At 40.6% G+C, this 23,298-nt stretch overlaps 1 protein-coding gene across 1 annotated transcript; it reads right to left on the reverse strand.

The window, feature by feature from the left end:
- Positions 1-201: 201 nt before the first annotated feature.
- LOC138848082 (vomeronasal type-2 receptor 116-like) lies at positions 202-16,301 on the reverse strand. Its single transcript, XM_089321949.1, has 6 exons — positions 16,168-16,301; positions 8,679-8,970; positions 5,833-6,639; positions 4,760-4,987; positions 2,758-2,887; positions 202-1,124 (listed from the first exon to the last, which is right to left on the reverse strand). Exons 1-6 carry the CDS (start codon positions 16,299-16,301, stop codon positions 202-204), a joined length of 2,514 nt encoding a protein of 837 aa, XP_089178075.1.
- Between the last annotated feature and the right edge of the window lie 6,997 nt (positions 16,302-23,298).

Genomic DNA, 23,298 nt, shown 5'->3' on the forward strand with positions numbered 1-23,298 from the left:
AGGGTTGTGGGTGGTGTCTCTGATCATCGCTGTGTGTCTGCACCTTCCACACAGCTCAACGGCATCCGTCTTCCTCTGTAGAATTTCCACTGCAAGCATCTCCAACTGTCCCTGAGAATTCATTTCTTGCACTTTGCTTCTGCTATTTTCCCTAGTTTAAGAGCAGCATCTCTTGGGATCTCGAAATGTTTCATGAAATCGTTATACTGCTTCTTTTTGTCGAGACTTTGCTTTACTTCTTGATCCTAGCAGGATATTCCTCTCTGACTTGAGAAGAATAAAATAGCACTTGGGGGCAAAAATGCATACAAGTAACCCAGCACTGGAAGCCAAGATGGAAAAGACCTCCACAGCCACCATGAACTTCCCTTTGGTGCTGTTATACACAGGGAGGAATGCAATCCAAACGCTGCAGAACACCAGCATACTGAAGGTCAAGAACTTGGCTTCATTGAACGTGTCTGGCAGGCTCCTGGCCAGGAAGGCCAAAGTGAAGCTCCCCATAGCCAAGGAGCCCAAGTAGCCCAAGAAAATGTAGAACATAATCACAGAGCCCTTGTTGCAAACCATGATAAGGAGAGTAGGCTCAGAATGTGTGTCGGTGTCAATGAAAGGGGGAGCGATTACCATCCAGACAACACCGAAAGTCACTTGAACGAGTGAGCAGAGGGGAATGATAGAATTGGGTGCCCCTGATAGCAACCATTGCCTCATCTTCATCCCTGGCATTGTGGACTTGAAAGCCAGTACCACCGTGACGGTTTTAGCCAGAACAGTAGAAACAGCCACAGTAAATAACACTCCAAATGTCATTTGTTGGAGGATGCAGGTGGCAGTGTTGGGTTGGCCAATGAAGAGCAGGGGGCAGAGGAAGCACAAGATGAGGGACAGGAGCAGAATGTAGCTAAGAGTTCGGTTGTTAGCCTTGACTATGGGAGTGTCTCTGTGCTTCACAAAGACTCCAAGAACCACAGCTGTGAGGATAGACAGGGAAAGAGCTGCACAGGCAAGCACCATCCCCACAGGATCTTCATATGCCAAGAAAGTTACAACCTTTGGCAGGCAGTGATCTCTTTTGCTGTTTGGGTATTGGTCATCTAGACACTTGATGCATTGCTTCATATCTGGAAGAAAAGCAAAGTGCCATTATCTTGGGTTCCAGAATTCTGTAGAACTCTCAGAATTTGCTCAATGGCTGAGTTGCTGTAATTAGACGACAAATACAGGAATGTTCCAGAGAGGAAAACTACAAGTTCAATGATGTTTATTTTTTCTTGGCATATCAAGGAATAAAGAGCCCTAATATCACATCTTTTTTCATATTTCACGTGTAAGGCATTAGATTTTTTTTTTGACAGGCAGAGTGGACAGTGAGAGAGAGAGACAGAGAGAAAGGTCTTCCTTTGTGGTTGGTTCACCCTCCAATGGCCTCTGCGGCCTGTGCGCTGCAGCTGGAGCACCGCACTGATCCGATGGCAGGAGCCAGGTACTTATCCTTGTCTCCCATGGGGTGCAGGGCCCAAGCACTTGGGCCATTCTCCACTGTACTCCCTGGCCACAGCAGAGAGCTGGCCTGGAAGAGGGGGCCTGGAACAGAATCCAGCGCCCTGACCGGGACTAGAACCCGGTGTGCCGGCACCGCAAGGCAAAGGATTAGCATAGTGAGTCACAGCGCCAGCCTAAGACATTAGATTTTTCTTACAAACAAAACTTGTACTCAGTATCATTCAAATATCAGTATTAGGACATATCCTGGATTCAGTTACTCAAAGCCAAGTATGCATTGATAACCTGAGATGTAACCAGAAAATTTCCCACTCCTGCAGGTATAGAGATGACTGAGACTTCACTCTAAGCTTCCCAGTCAGATTCCAATCTGCCTTCTTCCATCTGCCCTCTTCATGGTCTCATTATGTTTCTTTTTTAATCCTGTCTAGGATTTGTCGATAGAAAGAAAAATAGGGAAGAGTCCATCTGCTTGGTCTTTTCAGAAGTGGCAGTCTATGAGCACTGCATGTAAATTATTTAATAGATTTCTATCCATTCATTTACGTTTCTATGGACTGCTTAAGTGCTCTTCTTCCTTGAGATATTTGGTCAATATCAACATTCATTTTTTTTCTGTTAGATAGTCCCCTACGTCATTACACTTACTGCACTTGAATCATGACCCTTGCCATGTAGCCTGAAATTTTTCATCACGTTTTTTCCTCTCCTTGCTTTAGAACTCTAGGAGCAGGGTCTCTTACAGCAGCTGGATAACTCTAATGTCTCCTCAGCACATTCCACAGTGGCTGACTCATAGCAGTAATACAGGATGTTCATTCATTTGTTCAACTGTGGAGCTTATTTCTGAATGCTTTGTGTCATGAATGGTGCTAGATGCTAGAGACATGAAGTTGAGTAGGATTCAAACCTTCAGTGTTCAGAGTGTAATTGAAATGGATGTGTACATTAAACCCTAGATACTCATAATACTGTGTAGTACGTTCTATGGTAGAAATAAATGCAGGTCACTCAGATTTGATCCTTCAAAATATTTTCTTGAAAAGCTAAAACCAAGGGCCAAAATGGAAAGTAGGTACAAGCAAGGTCTAAGGAAGAGTATCCTTCTCTGGGAAGGGTTGTTAATTTTTAATGAATTGATGGAAGAATTGAAAGAAGGGCTGAATTTTCAGTCTATTCCAGTTCCTCATTTTTTTGGACCAATGGGAATGTAAGCGGGAGGAGGAGGTGGGAATTCCTCTGAATCTATACCTGTGTCATTGGAAATCTCCCTCTCTGGGCAGGGCGTGCATTCAAAACAGCAGGCAGCCTTTCCCTCCTGAGGACTTTGCCTGAATCCAGGGCCACAGTTCTTGCTGCACAAAGAGCGAGGAGTCTGAAAGAATCAGACGTGTTAACCATCTCAAATATGGTCCAGTCTGTGGATAAGCAGATGTTTCCGACAGTACCTACAAGTCTCATTTACAGAAAAAGAGAATAGAGCAGTGGTCACTAGAGGCTAGACAGTGTGGCTGTGGGAGGATAACAGGCTACCAGAATACTCTTAGATGAGAAGAGTAAGTTCTGGTGTTGTGGTGCAAAGTAGGGGGACCATAGTTTATAATAATCTGTTATATATACACACATACACAGACATTCACATATATTTGCATTTTTTTGACAGGCAGGGTTAGACAGTGAGTGAGAGAGACAGAAAATTCTTCCTTCCATTGGTTTAACCCAAATGGCCGTGATGGCTGGTGCATTGCGCCAATCTGAAGCCAGGAGCCAGGTGCTTCCTCCTGGTCTCCCATGCCGGTGCAGGGCCCAAGCACTTGGGCCATTCTCCACTGCCCTACTGGGCCACAGCAGAGAGCTGGACTGGAAGAGGAACAACCGGCACCTGAACCAGGACTCGAACCTGGAGTGTTGGCGCTGCAGGCGGAGGATTACCCTAGTGAGCCGTGGATCTAGTCTACATGTAATTTTTAAAAAGACGTATTTATTTATTTGGAAGGCAGAGACACACACACACACACAGATCTTCCACCCACTGGTTTATTCCCCAAATGGCCACCTTGGTCAGAATTGGAGTGATCCAGAGCCAAGTTCCTGGAGCTTCTTCAAGATCTCCCACATGGGTGCAGAAGCCCAAGGACTTAGGTTGTCTTTTACTGGTTTCACAAGCCATAGCAGACAACAGGTTCTGAAGTGGAACAGCTGGAACTCGAATGGATGCCCATATGGGATCCCAGAACTCTGGTCATGGCATTAACCCGCTGTGCCACATCACTGGCCCTGATAATTTGTTATGTATTTTTATAAAGCATTTGAGAAGAGTTTGGAGGCCAAGAACCAAACATAAAGAAATTATAAATGCTTAAAGTGATGACAAAGCTAACTACCCTGATTTTTACATTGCATTTTGCATACAAATCAGATTATCACACTATATTGCATGTACAATTCATTATATGTCAGGTTAAAAAAAGTAACCCAGTTACTGGATTGGATGCTATTATTTGGGGTATTTCCAAAATATTTATATGCAAACGAATTTATAAGATAAATATAGTGCAGAAATTTTTTGAAAACCATGCATTCTTCAGAATATTCATGGGAGTTGCATATAATAAAAACTGCATGGATTACAAAAATTTTGCACACAGATATTTCTTTCCATCCTCCACAAAGCTTTTTTTTCTTTTTGAAAGGCAGAGTTGGACAGTGAGAGAGAGAGACAGAGAGAAAGGTCTTCCTTCCATTGGTACATCCCCGAAATGGCTGCCATGACTTGTGTGCTGCACCAATCTGAAGCCAGGAGCCAGGTGCTTCCCCCTGGTCTCCCATGTGGGTGCAGAGCTAAAGCACTTGGGCCATCCTCCAGTGCATTCCCGGGCCACAGCAAACCCCTGGACTGGAAGAGGAGCAACCAAGACAGAACTGGTGCCCCAACTGGGACTAGAACCTGGGTGCTGGCACCGCAGGTGGAGAATTAGCCAAGTGAGCTGCGGCGCCGGCCCTCTACAAACCTTTTGAAGTACTCTCCTGCTTTATGATGTGAACTCTCCCAGATTTTAGAAGCATGTGATTGATTATATGCAATTTTCCCAGGTCTCTGACACTGAGAAAGAAAGGAAAATTACTCAAGTTGTAACAGGCAACTGTGTTCTTTCACTGAGCGGAAGGAGATCACCAAAGTCCCCATGACTGGGTTCTTTTCTGAGTAGCTATGTGTCATACATATATAGCCAAGAAACTCTGTCCAACTAACCTCTTTAAACTCAAAAGCCCAATCTATCAACTCTTCATGTATGGAAAAATCTTGATCACGTGGAGCCAGTGGGACAAAATGTCCTACTTTCACTTGAAGCCCAAGTCCATCAGGAAAATTCCAGAAGTTGAGGATATCGTATTCTTCCACAAGGGTTGCTTGTTGGTCTAAAATTATCTGGTCGCCAGCACTGTTATTAAACTGCACTCTCTTCAGAATGGAGTGGAGCTGGAACAGATGCAGTTAGATGGTAGAGAGAATTCTGGATGTGGACTCAAGCTCTGTTAGCTGTGTGACATTGGATAACTCCTTTACTCTTTTATATATATATATTATATTATATTAGCCATAGGCATACCCATGAAATCAATTAGGAAATTAGCTATGAAAGCACCAGATGCAATAGAGTCACTTCCCTGTCAGTCACAACTTTTTGCTTCAGAACATGAGAACAACAATCACCTCTAGGTATTAAATTCAGAAAATACCACAAAGTCAAATTTAGCATGACCCATTTTCATCAGAAATCTTTCAAAACTCCTCTTTATTCATCTTCAAAATGGGGATAAAGTATTGCCTAATTATTATATAAAAAAGTCATACACATATACACAGGTATATCGCTTATTTCTCCTTTCTACATCTGTACAATGGATCAAAATACTAAATCAGTCACTCCATTGACAGTCTTGACATATTTACCTGAAACATGTATTCTCTTTACTGTCATTAAGAGCATCAGGAAATATAGACATATAATATTAAACTGAAAAAATCAGATTGGCAGGACTTGGAGCTTCTTTGTGACTACAGAGTCACATTGGCTCACAAATTTGAAAATACTGTGCCATTGGCACTTTCTCTTTGTGGCTGTTCCTACACAAGTTGAGTGTGAAACTATGTAGGCATCCCTCCCATGCAATAAAGCTCATAGGATACTGTAACCCTGAAGAGGAACTCAAAATTTTATTTCCTGTTTTTAAGTTCTGAAAAGGTTACATTTGATTATGTATTTGGGCTGAGTTGAGTATCAATAGATCATCAGGAAGCACCCGCCTGAACTGGAACATTACCTGCCAAGGGTGAACCACTGGCTTCTCTCCATGTCCAGGTGATTGCATTTCTGACAGTTGAAAAAGAAGTTCATGAAGGGTTTGGGCCACAGCATGCACAGCATTGTATACATAGTAGCTCCCATCAGACATGGTCATATCAAAGGTATGCAAAGGGAGAGACTCCAAAGAGACATTTGGGGGGCAGCTCTCCAATTTTCCACAGTCAATCTCAGAAAGCAAGCAATTAAAATGCAGGAACCACAATTTAGCAAGATAAAAGTCTTGTGGGTATTTAGCAGGGTTAACCCCCTGAAGAAACTGCTTGAAACCTGGGATCTCCTTATGGGATTGTGAAAAAGTCAGAGTCCCATGGAATGAGTCCAACAGGGAATAACTGTCAGAAAAGACAAAATCCCACTGTGACGTAGTGATCCAGACTTTCCCTGTCATCAGAATGTTCCACTTTGAAAAACTTAGTCCTAGAAGTGAGTCCGAGTCACCATAAATGACCACCACATTTGCTGAGGAATCTCGTATTCTGTAGTGGTATTGCCAGGCCAATGAGAAATACGCCCTCTCAGTGATAGGGATCATTTCCACAAAGGCCACACAGATGCCATTCTTGTCCATCTCTCCTGTCAAGTCCCAGAGAAACTGAATACTCTTCATGTCTTCTGAAATAGCCAGTCCAACCCAGGTCCACCCAAAATGTAGCATTAGCCGGACCATGCCAAGGGCCAGGGCTGTGTTTCTGGGGGCCATCTGATAGATAGATGGAAACTGGCTCCTGTCACTCAGGATGGGATCAAAAGAGCCATAAGTGAGCTAATTGGGAAAAGAAAAACATGGACCCATCAGCGAATCCCACTAAAGGTTAATGGTTACAAGAACTCATGGAGATTATCTGACTACTGTTTCAAGTGTTACTTGTGTTTTAAAGTAATCCTAGAGAAGCTTGGCTTGTTGCATTTTTTGCATTACTCTTAGTATGAGAGTTCCCTATAAAATGATTGTTCAAACTCAAAAGTCCCAGAAATTTAGGCAATTGTAGCTTCCCCCAATTATTCCTTCTTCAGAATTTTCAATAGGACATTGAATTACAGACCCAGGTTCTTAACATCTCACATATGAATGGCATTTTGATGTAATTTTGCATATTTTATTAATGGAAATATAATTTACTTCCCTATCCTTGACTGATACACATGTGACATGATTATGTCAAAGCATGTTAATGAACAAAATCAGAAACTTGCAATGTGTTCACTCAATTATGAAGGACTTTTTGCATTTCTTCTATTAGAACGGAAATTTCTTTCCTCATGTATTTGCTCTTCTTTCAGTCCAGGCTTCAAAAAGAACACATGTAGAGCAGACTTGAGCATGACCAAGAATAGAAGCAAATCCAACTACACCTGCACTTATCTTAGGCCAGCCTAGATCAGGTGACCACACCATCAACCCATAGATATATAAATGAAAATACATGTTGTTTTGAGTTAGAGTTTTAAGTATAGTTTTTTGATGCATGATTTATCATAGCGATAACACATTGATGTAGTAATTATTATCTAGAAGTAGGGTGCTGTTATAAAAAATGTAATAGTGCTTTGGGAAAATAGTCATATGGTGAGAAAAACTGTTATGGGATTTTGGAAAAACAGTCATAGAACTTCTATGTCTAAAAGATGTTTCCATGTTCTGTTGTAGAAAAAATGTGATAAAACTGGGGCTGGCGTGTGCTGCAGTGGTTAAGGCACTCCTTATGATGCTGGCATCTCATACAGGAGTGCTGGTTCAAGTCCTAGCTGTTCTGCATCCTATCCAGCCCTGCTAATGCACCTGGGAAAACACTGGAAGATAGTCCAAGTACATGGGCTCCTCCCAGCCATTTGGGAGAGCTGGATGAAGTTCCAGTTTACTGCCTTAGGCTTGGTCTAGTCATGGCTCTTGCAGCCATTTGGGGGAGTGAACCAGTGAATAGAAGATCTCTCTTTCTATCTCTCCCCACCAGTCTCTTACTTTGACTTTCAAATAAATAAATAAAGATTTTAAAAACTGTGGTAGAAGTGCCACCTATCATAACTAGGAAGGTAGAAAATGTACCATAATGAACTTATGGGTTTGGACAAATAGTTTTCCAGGCAGAAGGTTGAATTAATGAGATGACTTATAAATGTATATAATATGAAAGAGAGGGGCCAGTGCCGCGGCTCACTAGGCTAATCCTCCACCTAGCGGCGCCGGCACACCGGGTTCTAGTCCCGGTCGGGGCGCTGGATTCTGTCCCGGTTGCCCCTCTTCCAGGCCAGCCCTCTGCTGTGGCCAGGGAGTGCAGTGGAGGATGGCCCAGGTGCTTGGGCCCTGCACCCCATGGGAGACCAGGAAAAGCACCTGGCTCCTGGCTCCTGCCATCGGATCAGCGCAGTGCACCGGCCGCAGCGCGCCGGCCGCGGTGGCCATTGGAGGGTGAACCAACAGCAAAGGAAGACCTTTCCCTCTGTCTCTCTCTCTCACTGTCCACTCTGCCTGTCAAAAAAAAAAAAAAAAGAGAGGAACTTAGAAAAGAACTGGTAAAATTGCAAAACCAGGATTCATAGGGAATTAACAGGGTCTAAGAATTGCACTTTTAGAACATTCATCTACTTCTCACCAAATCAAATATGTTGCTATTATCATAGAGCCTCATAAAAATGTCCAAATCCCAATAAACATGGCTTCCAGGAAAGTAAAATGTGTGTGTTTAGGTTTGTTTTTTTAAGACCTCTGAAATGTAAGGTGGTTACTAGGCTCATTTTTTAGACATCCAAAAATGGCATCACAGCAGATAAGATTCCATTCTTCCCCACCCCATGGCATCTTACCTGTGGATATTTGTAGAGTTCCAGTATTGTTCCCATCTGAGCTGAAATCGCCCACGTGGTTCCTACAGTAACTGCCACAGACTTGCCCTCTCTCACACAGGAATAGTTAGGGATCACCTTGCCTAGTCCAGACAACCACATCAGGCAACTTTCCAAAGTCCTTTTCTCACTGTGCAATGCATTGTAGAGATCAAATCCTAGGGATATGTTGGGTAAAAGGTAGGGGTTCCTGTTGATCTCTTCAATGGCAAAAACAAAGGCTAGAACATACTGGTAGTTTGATGAGTAAAACCTGCATGGAAATCATAAATGTATTTAATAAAAGGTTCAAACAATGTGATTTAAGATTATTTTTTGAATTCAAGAAAAATAGAAAGAAATGGGAAAGAAATCCTAGTGTGCTTATTCACTGGTAGGAAGCAGATGTGTCTCCTCAGGCCTGAGAATTTGGACTTCAGGAATTATTTAACTGGGGCTCTAGAAGACCCTAACTTCATGGCATATATTCTAAAAGTAGGTATCAAAGAATAGGCTTAGTGAAGATTCAGTTCACAGTATAAATTTGACCCAAGTTTTTTTTTAATATAGGATAGTAAATGTATTATGTTCTAGTTAATGATCATGAAACACTGTGCTGGGGCCAGTGCTGTGGCATAGTGGGTAAAGCTACCGCCTACAGTGCTGACATCCCATATGGGTGCTGGTTTGAGTCCCAGCTGCTCCACTTCCAATCAGCTCTCTGCTATGTCCTGGGAAACCAGTGGAGGATGGCCCAGATCCTTGGGCCCCTGCAAGCGCCTGTGAGACTCAGAAGAAGCTCCTGGCTTCTAGCTTCAGATTGGCATAGCTCTGACCGTTGCAGCCAGCTGGGGAGTGAACCAGTAGATGGAAGACCAACCGACCTCTCTCTGCCTCTCCTGTCTTTGTAACTCCAACTTTTCAAGTAAATAAATAAATCTTTTAAAAAAAAGAAACACTGTGCTTTGGTGATGTATTAGCATAAATTTGGAGGTGAACACGTGAGGAGGCTATTTTTGAGTTACTGTGTATGGAGCTACATTAATTCAGTGCCAATGATCCAGGCAGAATGAGAAAGTTAGAACTAGAAATGAACTAGTTAATGAACTAGAAAGATATGAAAAACAGAGGTGGAGACCAGAAAAGGACCCAGGAAGAGGCAACAATCTCCTGCCTAAGTATTTGTGTCACTCAGAGGTGTGTAAATCTGCCAAGTACTAAAGGTGAAAAACTCAGGCAGTATTTCGTAGTCACCATGAAAGGAGTTGTGCAGTAACAGAGACTGTGAGGTAAGCATAAATAGGCACTGAAAGATTATGACCTTTTAACTAAGAATGTCAATTTTTAAATCAACAAAAAGAGTCACTGTGCACTTACTCCCCATGTAGGATCCCTTTCTTTAATGTGTATAGTATGAGAATTAACAGTATAACTAGCACTCAAACAGTACTTTATATTTTGTGTTTCTATGTTGTTGCAAACCTGTTGAAATCTTCACTTAGTACGTACTAAATTGATCTTCTGTATATAAAGATAATTGAAAATGAACCTTGATGTCAATGGGATGGGAGAGGAAGAGGGAGATGGGATGGTTGCGGTTGGGAGAGTGGTGGTGGTGGGATGCCACTATAATCCAAAAGTTGTACTTTGGAAATTTATATTTATTAAATAATAGTTTAAAAAGATTATGGTGTTTTTCTAGATGTAGAAGAGATAGGAACAACTGGGTGTTTCAAGCCAACACACTGTTATTTTTTCTATTGTTTATAAAATTTTATTTAATAAACATAAATTTCCAAAGTACACCTTTTGTATTACAGTGGCTCCCCCCCATAACTTCTCTTCCACCCACAACCCTCTCATCTCCCGCTCCCTCTCCCATTGCATTCACATCAAGATTCATTTTCAATTTTCTTTATATACAGAAGATCAATTTAGTATATATTAAGTAAAGATTTCAATAGTTCCCATCCACACAGAAGCACAAAGTGTAAAATACTATTTGAGTACTAGTTATACCATTAACTCACATTGTACAACACATTAAGGACAGAAATCCTACATGGGGTTCAAGTGCACAATGACTCCTGTTGTTGACTTAACAATTGACAATCTTATTTATGGTGTCAGTAATCACCCTAGGCTGTTGTCATGAGTTGCCAAGGCTATGAAGCCTTCTGAGTTTGCCAACTCCGATCTTAGTTAGACAAGGTCATAATCAAAGTGGAAGTTCTCTCCTCCCTTCAGAGAAATGTACCTCCTTCTTTGATGTCCTGTTCTTTCCAGTGGGATCTCACTCACAGAGATCTTTCATTTAGGTCTTTTTTTGCCACAGTGTCTTGAAAGCCAACACATTATAAACTCTTGCTGTCTATAAGTTAACCCCTTATAAAATAAAAAACCAAGCAAATTGAAAACTAAGCTAATTAATTGTAAATAACCCATTGGTTACAGAAGAAATTAGAAAATATTCTGAATTGAATATGAGAACATAGAACATATAAAACCTTTTGTGAAACAATTAAAACTGAGGTAAAATATGGCTGACACGTGGTGCTGTAGGTTAATCCACCACCTGTGGTGCCGAAATCCCAAATGGGCACCAGTTCTAGTCCCGGCTGCTCCCCTTCCAGTCACTCTCTCTGCTATCGCCTGGAAAAGGAGTGGAAGATGGCTCAAGTCCTTGGGCCCCTACAACTGCGTGGGAGACCCAGAAGAAGCTCCTGGCTCCTGGCTCAGATTGACGTAGCTTGTGGCCATTTGGGGAGTGAGCCAGTGGACTGAAGACCTTTCTCTCTCTATCTCCCTCTCACTGTCTGTGACTCTACTTCTCAAATAAATAACTAAAATCTTTTAAAAAATTGTGGTAAATTTCTCACCTTAAGTGCTTATATTAAAAGAGAAGTTCTCTGTGGTGAGCAGAATAGTTACCTCTAAAGATGTTTACATCCTAATCCCCAGAAGACCCCAATGTAATCTTACATTACATATGGAATTCAGATTGTTACCCAGTTGACCTTAAAATGGGAAGATTATCTTGTACTATGCAGGGGTCCAATCTAATCATAAGAGTCCTTGAAAGTAGAAGAGAAAGGCAGAAGAGTAGGTTAGAGGGAAACCAATGAGACAGAAAGAGGGGGAGAAGAGATTTAAGGTGTCAGAGGGGGCTGGTACTGAAGCATAGGAGGCTAAACCTTCATCTGCGATGCCAGCATTCCATATGGGCACCAGTTCATGTCCCAGCTGCTCCTCTTCTGATACAGCTCTCCTTTATTCTACTGCCTGGGAAAGCAGTAGAAGATGACCCAAATGCTTGGGCCCCTGCACCCGCATTGAGACCCAGAAGAAGCTCCGGGCTCCTGGCTTCAGGTCCCAGCTCTGGCCATTGCAGCCATTTTGGTATGAACCAGCAGATGGAAGATCTTTTTCTCTGTCTCTTCAGCTCCTCCTCTCTCTGAGACTTTGTCTCTCAAATAAATCAATGAAATCTTAAAAGTGTCAGAGGGACTCAAGTTACCTTTGCCTGCAAGATGGAGAGAGGAGGCCATGGACCCAGGAATGTGAGTGGCCACAAGAATCTGGGAGCAACCCTTAGCTCGTAGCAAGCAAGGAAATCGGGAGATCAGTTCTTCAACTACAAAGAACTGAATTCTGCTAACAGCGCAAATGAGCAAGGAAATGCTTCTTCTCTTAAGGCATCCAGGAAGGAACAGAGTTCTCTCCACATCCTAATGCTGATGCAGTGAGACTCACGTTGGGCTTGGACCTACAGAACTGTAATATGATAAATTTGTGCTGTTTGACTGTTAAGATTGTGGTAACATTAGAGAAGGAATAATTAAATTAACACATTCTCAATTGAATTATTATTTTTGTACCTGAAGGAACAGGAAAAGGAAGATCAGCTTAAAGTCAAAGCAAGAAGGAAGAAAGTAATAAAGAAGCAGCAATTAATGAAAGAGAAAAAAAAGAAAGGTGGGATTTTGAAAAAGGAAATAAAACTGTGAAGCCTCACATTAGCCTTACGGAGAAAATAAGAGATCAAAATTGCCATTAACAGGAGTTAAATGAGAATAGAAGATGCTACAGAGATAAAATGATAACGAAGGGATAATATGAACAAATTTATGGCAACATAATAGGAAAAATCTGTGAACAGGCAAATTCCTTGAAGACTCAAATTATTACACTTACTGAGTAAGAAATGGGAAACCTGCATAGCCTTGTATCTATTAAAGAAATTCAATTTATGGTTAAAATTGTTCCAACCCAGAAAGATCCAGTGTCAGATGGGTTTCACTGATGTTAAAAATTATGTACAAACTCTTAAAGAAATTTGAGAACATGTTCCAGTTCATCTTGTGAGGCCAGCATAGGCCTAATCTTAAAATCAGAAAAAATGCATTGTAAGAAAAGTAGAGACTAATCATCTATGTAGAGACTATCTTTCATGAACATAGATTAAGAAATCATTGATGAGATACTAGTCAATTGAATCCAGCAGTGTTTGCTAGTATTAGAAAACCAATCAACATAATTCAGCATCACAACACAATAAATGAGAAAAGTCATACAAGTTCTATCTCAATAGTGGCATTAGTTCAATGAAGGATTTGTTGCCCCAACTTCTTTTTTTTTTAACTTTTATTTAATGAAGATGAATTTCCAAAGTACGACTTATGGATTACAATGGCTTCCCCCCCCATACCATCCCTCCCACCCACAACCCTCCCCCCTCCCACTCCCTCTCCCCTTCCATTCACATCAAGATCCATTTTCAATTATCTTAACATACAGAAGATCAGCCTAGCACACATTAAGTAAGGATTTCAACAGTTTGCTCCCACACAGAAACATAAAGTGAAAAATAATAGATGATTTTTTTAAATGATGATGAAATCAAATCAGACCTATTGTCATGTTTAATCCCAGTGAGAGTCAAGTTGGGAATTGATAATTTCTTTTTTTTTTTTTTTACAGAAGATCAGTTTAGTATGCATTAAGTAAAGATTTCAACAGTCTGCACCCCCATAGAAACGCAAGGTGAAATATATTGTTTGAGTACTCGTTATAGCATTAAGCCTCAATGTACAGCACGTTAAGGACAGAGATCCTACATGAGGAGTAAGTGCACAGTGACTCCCGTTGTTGACTTTACCAATTGACACTCTTGTCTATGTGTTGCCCCAACTTCTGAGAGTGCTGTCATTCCCTTTAGGGATTGCCTCAGCTCCAGAAAGCCTCCTTATCCAAGGTTTCTGGGAATAAGAAGTAAAACTAGTAGCGATTAGTTGTGGAAACACATCCAAAGAATAAAGGGCATAAAGAGACTATATATATATATTTTCACAAACAGTAATCCTTAAAAGCAATCACTGTAAAAAGTAATCTTGCTTGAGTGTAAATGAAGCCCAGATATGAAAGTCACTTCATGAAGATCTCTGCAAGTGAGATCCCAGTGGAAAGAACGTGCCATCAAAGCAGGAGGTACCTTTCTCTGAAGGGAGGAGAGAACTTCCACTTTGACTATGACCTTGTCTAAATATGATCAGAGTCGGCGAACTCAAAAGGCTTCCATAGCCTTGGCAACTCATGAAAAGAGCCTAGGGTGATTAATGATGCCATAAATAAGATTGTCAATTGTTAAGTCAACAACAGGAGTCACTGTGCACTTAGTCCTCATGTAGGATCTCTGTACTTAATGTGTTGTACAATGTGAATTAATGCTCTAATTAGTACTGAAACAGTACGTTACACTTTATGTTCTGTGTGGGTGCAAACTGTTGAAATCTACTTAATATATACTAAATTAATCTTCTGTATATAAAGATAATTGAAAATAAATCTTGATGGGTATAGAATAGGAGAGGGAGCGGGAGATGGGAGGGTTGTGGGTTGGAGGGAAGTTATGGGGAGTAAGCCACTATACTCAAAAAAACTGTACTGTAGAAATACATAATTATGAAATAAAAGTTAAAAAAAAGAAACCAAAAAATTCACTTCATGAATGAAAACTTTTTTCATGCTGAAAGATGTAAAACATAGATGTAAATTTAATTTCGTTCTTCGTGGTTAATTGGTACAAATGGCAAATTATTTTCCTCAAGTAAGAAGAAAACAATTAGGTAAATAGATTATACTTTTTGATCTAAAGTGTCTAATTTAGTAGTTCACTAAGGAGAAAATCAGATTTGATATCTAATTTATTAAGTCATAAAAATAGTTTATATTGTACCCAAGATGAAGGAATTAATCTAATGTCTTGTAACATAAGAGTAAAATATACTATACTAATATATACTATACTATACTATACTATACTATACTATACTATACTATACTATACTAAAATCAGTTCTTTCATGAAGAACTCTTGGATTGGAGAGGAAACAAACAGAAGAATCAGCAAACAGTGTCAAAAAAGCCAGTAGAGAGAGGGGGAGCTGAAAGGTGGGTAGGAGAGGTACTGAGGGAAGCCACAATCTCACCAGTCTTCACTCACCCTTTCAGCAGCTCCAGCCAAACCTGGGGAATTGAGTACATGTAAATCAAACACAATAATCAAGATATATCTGAACTACATTTTATAAAATTATGGAGAGAAAGAAGTCCAAGGCAACATTGAAGAATGAGAGAAGGTTCAGGCAAATAATTGTTAATTTGAGGAGATGGTATCATTCTCAAGTGTGTCCCTATCATTTTATGAGCAGAACAAAATGTTGCCTCATCATGACATTAACGGTCCATAGATACAGATCTGTTTGAAAAAATATAGAAAGAAACAAAAAAGGAAGCTCAAGTTCCCATTGTCCCTTTACCCCTCAGTGAAACAGAACCTAATTGGAAAGATATTTACATATCTATTTATAAATGCCTCCCAGGCTATTTAGTCCAGGTTCCTGTCCAGGCCTCCCAGGTTGGAATCATTCCTGGTATGATATAATGAAAATCTAGAATCTGACTAAAAGTTGATATAAACTTATTCTGAAGGTAGCATTTTGCACTGAGTACTTTCCTGTAAGGTTATTAGCAGTGATCTTCCATGGCTTAGAAATATTATCAGATGTCAGCCTGTTGGCGAGCGTTTTAGGCAACCTGTCAGCACTGTGCTGTTGCCTAAGGACTGTTTGTGAGGATCACCAGGAAGGGATGGATCAGGGATAACAGTGGTTGATGGGGATTCCCTCTTCTCACTCATACCCTGGCCATGCAGTGAGGCAAGAGTTGTGAAAAGAGTTCTAATGTGTGTTTGGGGGGGATGGAAAATAGAAAGGAAGTAGGGCTGAAGGAAGAAAAGTTGATTTATCTCTCCACCTTTGAAGGACAAGAAGTCAGAGGATGAGAGAATGATAGGAGAAAGCTAGTTCAATGTGATTGGTTTAACCACCATAAGCTTCCCTAGACATTGTCCATAATTTTAAAACAAGTACACTTTATAAAAAGAAAGAAGAGGAAAAGAAAAGCCACTTACTTTGAAAAATGCACATTTTTGCTAGGGCGGCGTTGGAATTCCATCCAAACTCCTGGTAAGTCACCAATAAATGAGTAAATTGTGAAAAAACCACCTATAATCAGGTCTCCGTCCTGGTATACACTGGCATTCATCTTCGAAGCACAGGAGGCATACTCTGAATCACACACCAAGAGTGGAAAGTGCAGGGCCAGGAAGAGAAGAATCAGAAAGCTCATGACAGTAAAGTCTCCACCAGTTATAGCCAGAAGTCTGTGAGTGGAGATGAGCAAGCTGAGCAGCCGTGGTCCTCTGCAGGGAGGTAAGAGCTGATGGCTAAGTTTCCCTCTTCTGAGGAAACACAGTGGAGTAGATATGTGGGTCCATATCTAAGGCCAAGGCATATATGACTGCAGAAAGCATGCACACAATATTGAGTTCCCATAGAGGACCCTCTCAATCCTCTTATTGTGGATTAATGAAGCACCAGCTCCTCCCCAGCCAGTTAGGACTGAGACCATCTCTGTCCTGAGGCTACACATCTGAGGCTCTGTGCTCTGCTGAAACTCCCCAGGATGACAAACATGTTTGGCTGTCACCCACTCCACCTCTTGGCCCTATGATTTCATCCGAGAACCCAGAGGGCATCCCCAAGGACTGTCTTGTTCTGAATCAAAGGATCTTCCCTGCTGTGTTCATGAGCCGTGTTCACAATGATTGGCGCAGTCATCACATTTCAAAGTCAGGAATCATCAAGGAGAATCCCCACTTCATCCACATTCAGCTCCCAGCTGTCCTAACACAGTGACACTGGATAAAGAAGTGTTGAGTGGTCACCTGGTTAGGCAGCAAGTCTGGAATCACTCTTCAGTGTTAGCCCTTCTCGGAAGATACATAGTGACTTTCTTTTCCTTTTCATTCACTCTCTTCCTCATTCCCTTCTGGCATAATTAAGTCTTAAAGCCATCAGGCAGGGCAACACCCAGGTTATTGCCATATGTGTGGCAGAGTAATTCATGTTGGCTCCATGTTAGAGCTCATCCAGGGTGGGAAAGGTATCCAAGTAGAGGGTAGTTTTGAGAATTAAATGAGATGTACAAGAGGAAATTAGAAATCTAAAACATATTGTCAGGAATCTTCAGGATACTATTAAAAAAAACCAACATTCAGGTTCTAGGAGTTCCTGAAGGCATGGAGAGGGAGAAAGGATTAGAAGGCCTTTTTAGTGAGATACTAGCAGAAAATTTCCCAGGTTTGGAGAAGGACAGAGATATCCTAGTACAGGAAGCTCACAGAACCCCTAATAAACACGACCAAAAGAGACCCTCACCACGACACATTGTAATTAAACTCTTCACAGTGAAACATAAAGAAAAGATCCTAAAATGTGCAAAAGAGAAACGTCAGATTACTCTCAGAGGGTCTCCAATCAGACTCACAGCTGACTTCTCAGCAGAAACCCTACAGGCTAGGAGGGAATGGCGAGATATAGCCCAGGTACTAAGAGAGAAAAACTGCCAGCCCAGACTATTATATCCTGTAAAGCTATCATTTGTGAATGAAGGTGAAATAAAGACCTTTCATAGCAAACAGAAATTGAAAGAATTTGTCTCCACTCGTCCAGCCCTGCAAAAGATGCTTAAAGATGTGTTGCACACAGAAACACGGTCATCAACATGAAAGAAGGTAAAGGAAGGAAACCTCACAGCAAAAGATCACAGGGAATTCAAATCATATATTAGAAAATATCTTTGCCAAATGGCAGGGCAAAGTTACTACTTACAATAGTCACATTGAACGTTTTTTTTTTATATTTTATTTAATGAATATAAATTTCCAAAGTACGACTCATGGGTTACAATGGCTTCCCCCCCCCAATACCGTCCCTCCCACCCACAACCCTCCCCTTTCCCACTCCCTCTCCCCTTCCATTCACATCAAGATTCATTTTCGATTATCTTAATATACAGAAGATCAGCTTAGTATACCTTAAGTAAGGATTTCAACAGTTTGCTCCCACACAGAAACATAAAGTGAAAAATAATAGATGATTTTTTTTAAATGATGATGAAATCAGATCAGACCTATTGTCATGTTTAATCCCAGTGAGAGTCAAGTTGGGAATTGATAATTTTTTTTAAAGAAGATCAGTTTAGTGTACATTAAGTAAAGATTTCAATCGTTTGCACCCCCATAGAAACACAAAGTGAAATATACTGTTTGAGTACTCGTTATAGCATTAAGCCTCAGTGTACAGCACATTAAGGACAGAGATCCTACATGAGGAGTAAGTGCACAGTGACTCCTGTTGTTGACTTTACAAATTGACACTCCTGTTTATGGCATCAGTAATCTCCCTATCCACCAGTCATGAGTTTCCAAGGCTATGGAAGCCCCTTGAGTTCTCCGACTCTTATCTTGTTTAGACAAGGTCATAGTCAAAGTGGAGGTTCTCTCCTCCCTTCAGAGAAAGGCACCTCCCTCTTTGAAGACCTGTTCTTTCCACTGGGATCTCACTCACAGAGATCTTTTTGCCAGAGTGTCTTGGCTTTCCATGCCTGAAATATTCTCATAGGCTTTTCAGCCAGATCCGAATGCCTTTAGGGCTGATTCTGAGGCCAAAGTGCTATTTAGGACATCTGCCAGTCTATGAGTCTGCTGAGTATCTCACTTCCCATGTTGGATCACTCTCCCCTCTATTTATTCTATTGGTTAGTGTTAGCAGGTACTAGACTTGTTTATGTGCTCCCTTTGACTCTTAGTCAAATTATACCTCTCTTCCCTCTCTTATTCCCACTCTTATGCTTAACAGGGATCACATTTCAGTTAAATTTCAACACTTAAGAATAACTGTGTGATAATTACAAAATGAAACCAGTCATATTAAGTAGAACAGACAAAAAAACTACTAAGAGGGATAACGTATTAAGTTGTTCATTAACAGTCAGGGCTATGCTGATCAAGTCACCGTTTCCCATAGTGTCCATTCCACTTCAGGAGGTTTCCTTTGTGGTGTTCAGTCAGTTGTCACCAATCAGGGAGAACATATGATATTTGTCCCTTTGGGACTGGCTTACTTCACTCAGCATGATGTGTTCCAGATTCCTCCATTTTGTTGCAAATGACTGGATTTCGTTGTTTCTTACTGCGGTATAGTATTCTAAAGAGTACATATCCCATAATTTCTTTATCCAGTCTACCGTTGATGGGCATTTAGGTTGGTTCCAGGTCTTGGCTATTGTGAATTGTGCTGCGATAAACATTAGGGTGCAGACCGCTTTTTTGTTTGCCAATTTAAACTCCTTTGGGTAAATTCCAAGGAGTGGGATGGCTGGGTCGAACGGTAGGGTTCTATTCAGGTTTCTGAGGAATCTCCAGACTGACTTCCATAGTGGCTTGACCAGCTTGCATTCCCACCAACAGTGGGTTAGTGTCCCTTTTTCCCCACATCCTCGCCAGCATCTGTTGTTGGTAGATTTCTGTATGTGAGCCATTCTAACCGGGGTGAGGTGAAACCTCATTGTGGTTTTGATTTGCATTTCCCTGATTGCTAGCGACCTTGAGCATTTTTTCATGTGCCTGTTGGCCATTTGGATTTCCTCTTTCGAAAAATGTCTATTGAGGTCCTTGGCCCATCTCTTAAGTGGGTTGTTGGTTTTGTTTTTGTGGAGTTTCTTGATCTCTTTGTAGATTCTGGTTATTAACCCTTTATCTGTTGCATAGTTTGCAAATATTTTTCCCCATTCTGTCGGTTGTCTCTTCACTCTCCTGACTGTTTCTTTTGCAGTACAGAAACTTCTCAATTTGATGCAATCCCAATAGTTGATTTTGGCTTTGACTGCCTGTGCCTCCCGGGTCTTTTCCAGAAATTCTTTGCCTGTGCCAATATCTTGAAGGGTTTCTCCAATGTTCTCTAATAACTTAATGGTGTCAGGACGTAGATTTAGGTCTTTAATCCACGTTGAGTGGATTTTTGTGTAAGGTGTAAGGTAGGGGTCTTGCTTCATGCTTCTGCACGTGGAAATCCAGTTTTCCCAGCACCATTTATTGAATAGACTGTCCTTGCTCCAGGAATTGGTTTTAGATCCTTGATCAAATATAAGTTGGCTATAGATGTTTGGGTTGATTTCTGGTGTTTCAATTCTGTTCCACTGGTCTATCCTTCTGTTTCTGTACCAGTACCATGCTGTTTTGATAACAACTGCCCTGTAGTATGTCCTGAAATCTGGTATTGTAATGCCCCTGGCTTTGTTTTTGTTGTACAAGATTGCTTTAGCTATTCGAGGTCTCTTGTGCCTCCATATAAATTTCAGCACCATTTTTTCCAGATCTGAGAAGAAGGTCTTCGGTATTTGATTGGTATTGCATTGAATCTATAAATTGCTTTTGGGAGAATGGACATTTTGATGATGTTGATTCTTCCAATCCATGAGCATGGAAGATTTTTCCATTTCTTGGTATCCTCTTCTATTTCTTTCTTTAAGGTTTTGTAATTCTCATCGTAGAGATCTTTAACATCCTTGGTTAAGTTTATTCCAAGGTATTTAATTGTTTTTGTAGCTATTGTGAGTGGGATTGATCTTAGAAGTTCTTCCTCAGCCATGGCATTGTCTGTGTATACAAAGGCTGTTGATTTTTGTACATTGATTTTATACCCTGCTACTTTGTCAAACTTTTCTATAAGTTCCAATAATCTCTTAGTAGAGTTCTTTGGGTCCCCTAAATAAAGAATCATGTCATCTGCAAAGAGGGATAGTTTGAGTTCTTCCTTCCCAATTTGTATCCCTTTAATTTCTTTTTCTTGCCTAATAGCTCTGGCTAGAACCTCCAGAACTATATTGAATAGCAGTGGTGAGAGTGGGCATCCCTGTCTGGTACCAGATCTCAGTGGAAATGCTTCCAACTTTTCCCCATTCAATAGGATGTTGGCTGTGGGTTTTTCATAGATTGCTTTGATTGTATTGTGGAATGTTCCTTCCAAACCCAGTTTGCTTAGAGTTTTCATCGTGAACGGGTGTTGTGTTTTATGAAATGCTTTCTCGGCATCTATTGAGATAATCATATGGTTTTTCTTCTGCAGTCTGTTAATGTGGTGAATCACATTGATTGTCTTGCGCACATTAATCCATCCCTGCATACCAGGGATAAATCCCACTTGGTCTGGGTGGATGATCTTTCTGATGTGTTGTTGTATTCTATTGGCCAGAATTTTATTGTGGATTTTTGCATTTATATTCATCAGGGATATTGGTCTGTAATTCTCTTTCAGTGCTGCATCTTTTTCCGGCTTAGGAATTATGGTGATGCTGGCTTCATAGAAAGAATTTGGGAGGATTCCCTCTTCTTCGATTGTTCTGAATAGTTTGAGAAGAATTGGAGTTAGTTCTTCTTTAAATGTCTGGTAGAATTCAGCAGTGAATCCATCTGGTCCTGGGCTTTTCTTTGTTGGGAGGGCCTTTATTACTGTTTCAATTTCTGTCTCAGTTATGGGTCTGTTTAGGTTTTCGATGTCTTCCTGGTTCAATTTAGGTAGGTTGCATGTGTCCAGGAATCTATCCATTTCTGATAGGTTTCCCTGTTTGCTGGCATACAAGTCCTTGTAGTAATTTCTGATGATTCTTTTTATTTCTGTGGTGTCTGTTGTTACGTTTCCTTTTTTCATCTCTGATTTTATTGATTTGGGTCTTTTCTTTTTTTAGTTAGTGGTCCAATGGGGTGTCAATTTTATTTATTTTTTCAAAAAACCAGCTCCTCGTTTGGCTGATTTTTTGTAATGTTTTTCTTGATTCAATCCTGTTGATTTCTTCTCTGATTTTAATTATTTCTCTTCTCCTACTAGATTTGGGTCTGGTTTGCTGTAGGTTTTCTAGATCCTTGAGGTGAATTGAAAGCTCATCTATTTGGTGCCTTTCCAATTTCTTGATGTAGGCACCTATTGATATAAACTTTCCTCTTAGCACTGCTTTTGCTGCGTCCCATAAGTTTTGGTATGTTGTGCTGTTATCCTCTTTTACTTCCAGAAAATTTTTGATTTCTCTTTTAATTTCTTCTATGACCCATTGTTCATTCAGGAGCATGTTGTTCAATCTCCATGTGTTTGCGTATGCTCTAGGGATTCCTGAGTTGCTAATTTCCAACTTCATTCCTTTATGGTCTGAGAAGCTGCATGGTATGATTCTAATTCTTTTGAATTTGCTGAGACTTGCTTTATGGCCTAGTATGTCGTCAATCCTAGAGAAGGTTCCATGTACTGCTGAGAAGAATGTAAAATGTTTAGCTGTAGGATTGAAAGTTCTGTAGATATCTGTTAGATCCATTTGGGCTATAGTGTCGTTTAAATCTACTGTATCCTTGTTGATCTTCTGTCCTATTGATCTGTCTATTTCTGAGAGTGGAGTATTGAAGTCCCCCAGTACTATTGTATTTTGGTCTAAGTCTCCCTTTAAGTCCGTTAACAAATCTTTTAGATAAACTGTTGCCCTGTAGTTAGGTGCATATACATTGATAATTGTTATATTTTCTTGTTGTATTGATCCCTTAATCATTATATAGTGCCCCTCTTTGTCTCTCTTAATAGTTTTTGTGGTAAAGTTTATGTTGTCTGATATTAAGATGGCTACGCCCGCTCTTTTTTAATTTCTGTTGGCATGGTATATCTTTTTCCAGCCTTTCACTTTCAGTCTGTATGGATCTTTGTTGGAAAGATGTGTTTCTTGTAAGCAGCAAATAGATGGGTTTTGTTCCTTAACCCAATCAGCCAATCGGTGTCTTTTAACTGGACAGTTCAGGCCATTAACGTTCAATGTGACTAATGAAAAGTGGTAACTTTGCCCTGCCATTTGCCAAAGATAAGTTCAAATATATGCTTTGAATTCCCTGTGATCTTTTGCTGTGAGGTTTCCTTCCTTTACCTTCTTTCATGTTGATGACCGTGTTTCTGTGTTTCTGTGTGTAACACATCTTTAAGCATCTATTGTAGGGCTGGACGAGTGGTGACAAATTCTTTCAATTTCTGTTTGCTATGAAAGGTCTTTATTTCACTTTCATTCACAAATGATAGCTTTGCAGGATATAATATTCTGGGCTGGCAGTTTTTCTCTCTTAGTACCTGGGCTATATCTCGCCATTCCCTCCTGGCTTGTAGAGTTTCTG

The sequence above is a fragment of the Oryctolagus cuniculus genome, chromosome 19 (genome assembly GCF_051225735.1).
Source record: "Oryctolagus cuniculus isolate XC-2025 breed Fujian yellow rabbit chromosome 19, ASM5122573v1, whole genome shotgun sequence".
Lineage (NCBI taxonomy): Eukaryota > Metazoa > Chordata > Mammalia > Lagomorpha > Leporidae > Oryctolagus > Oryctolagus cuniculus.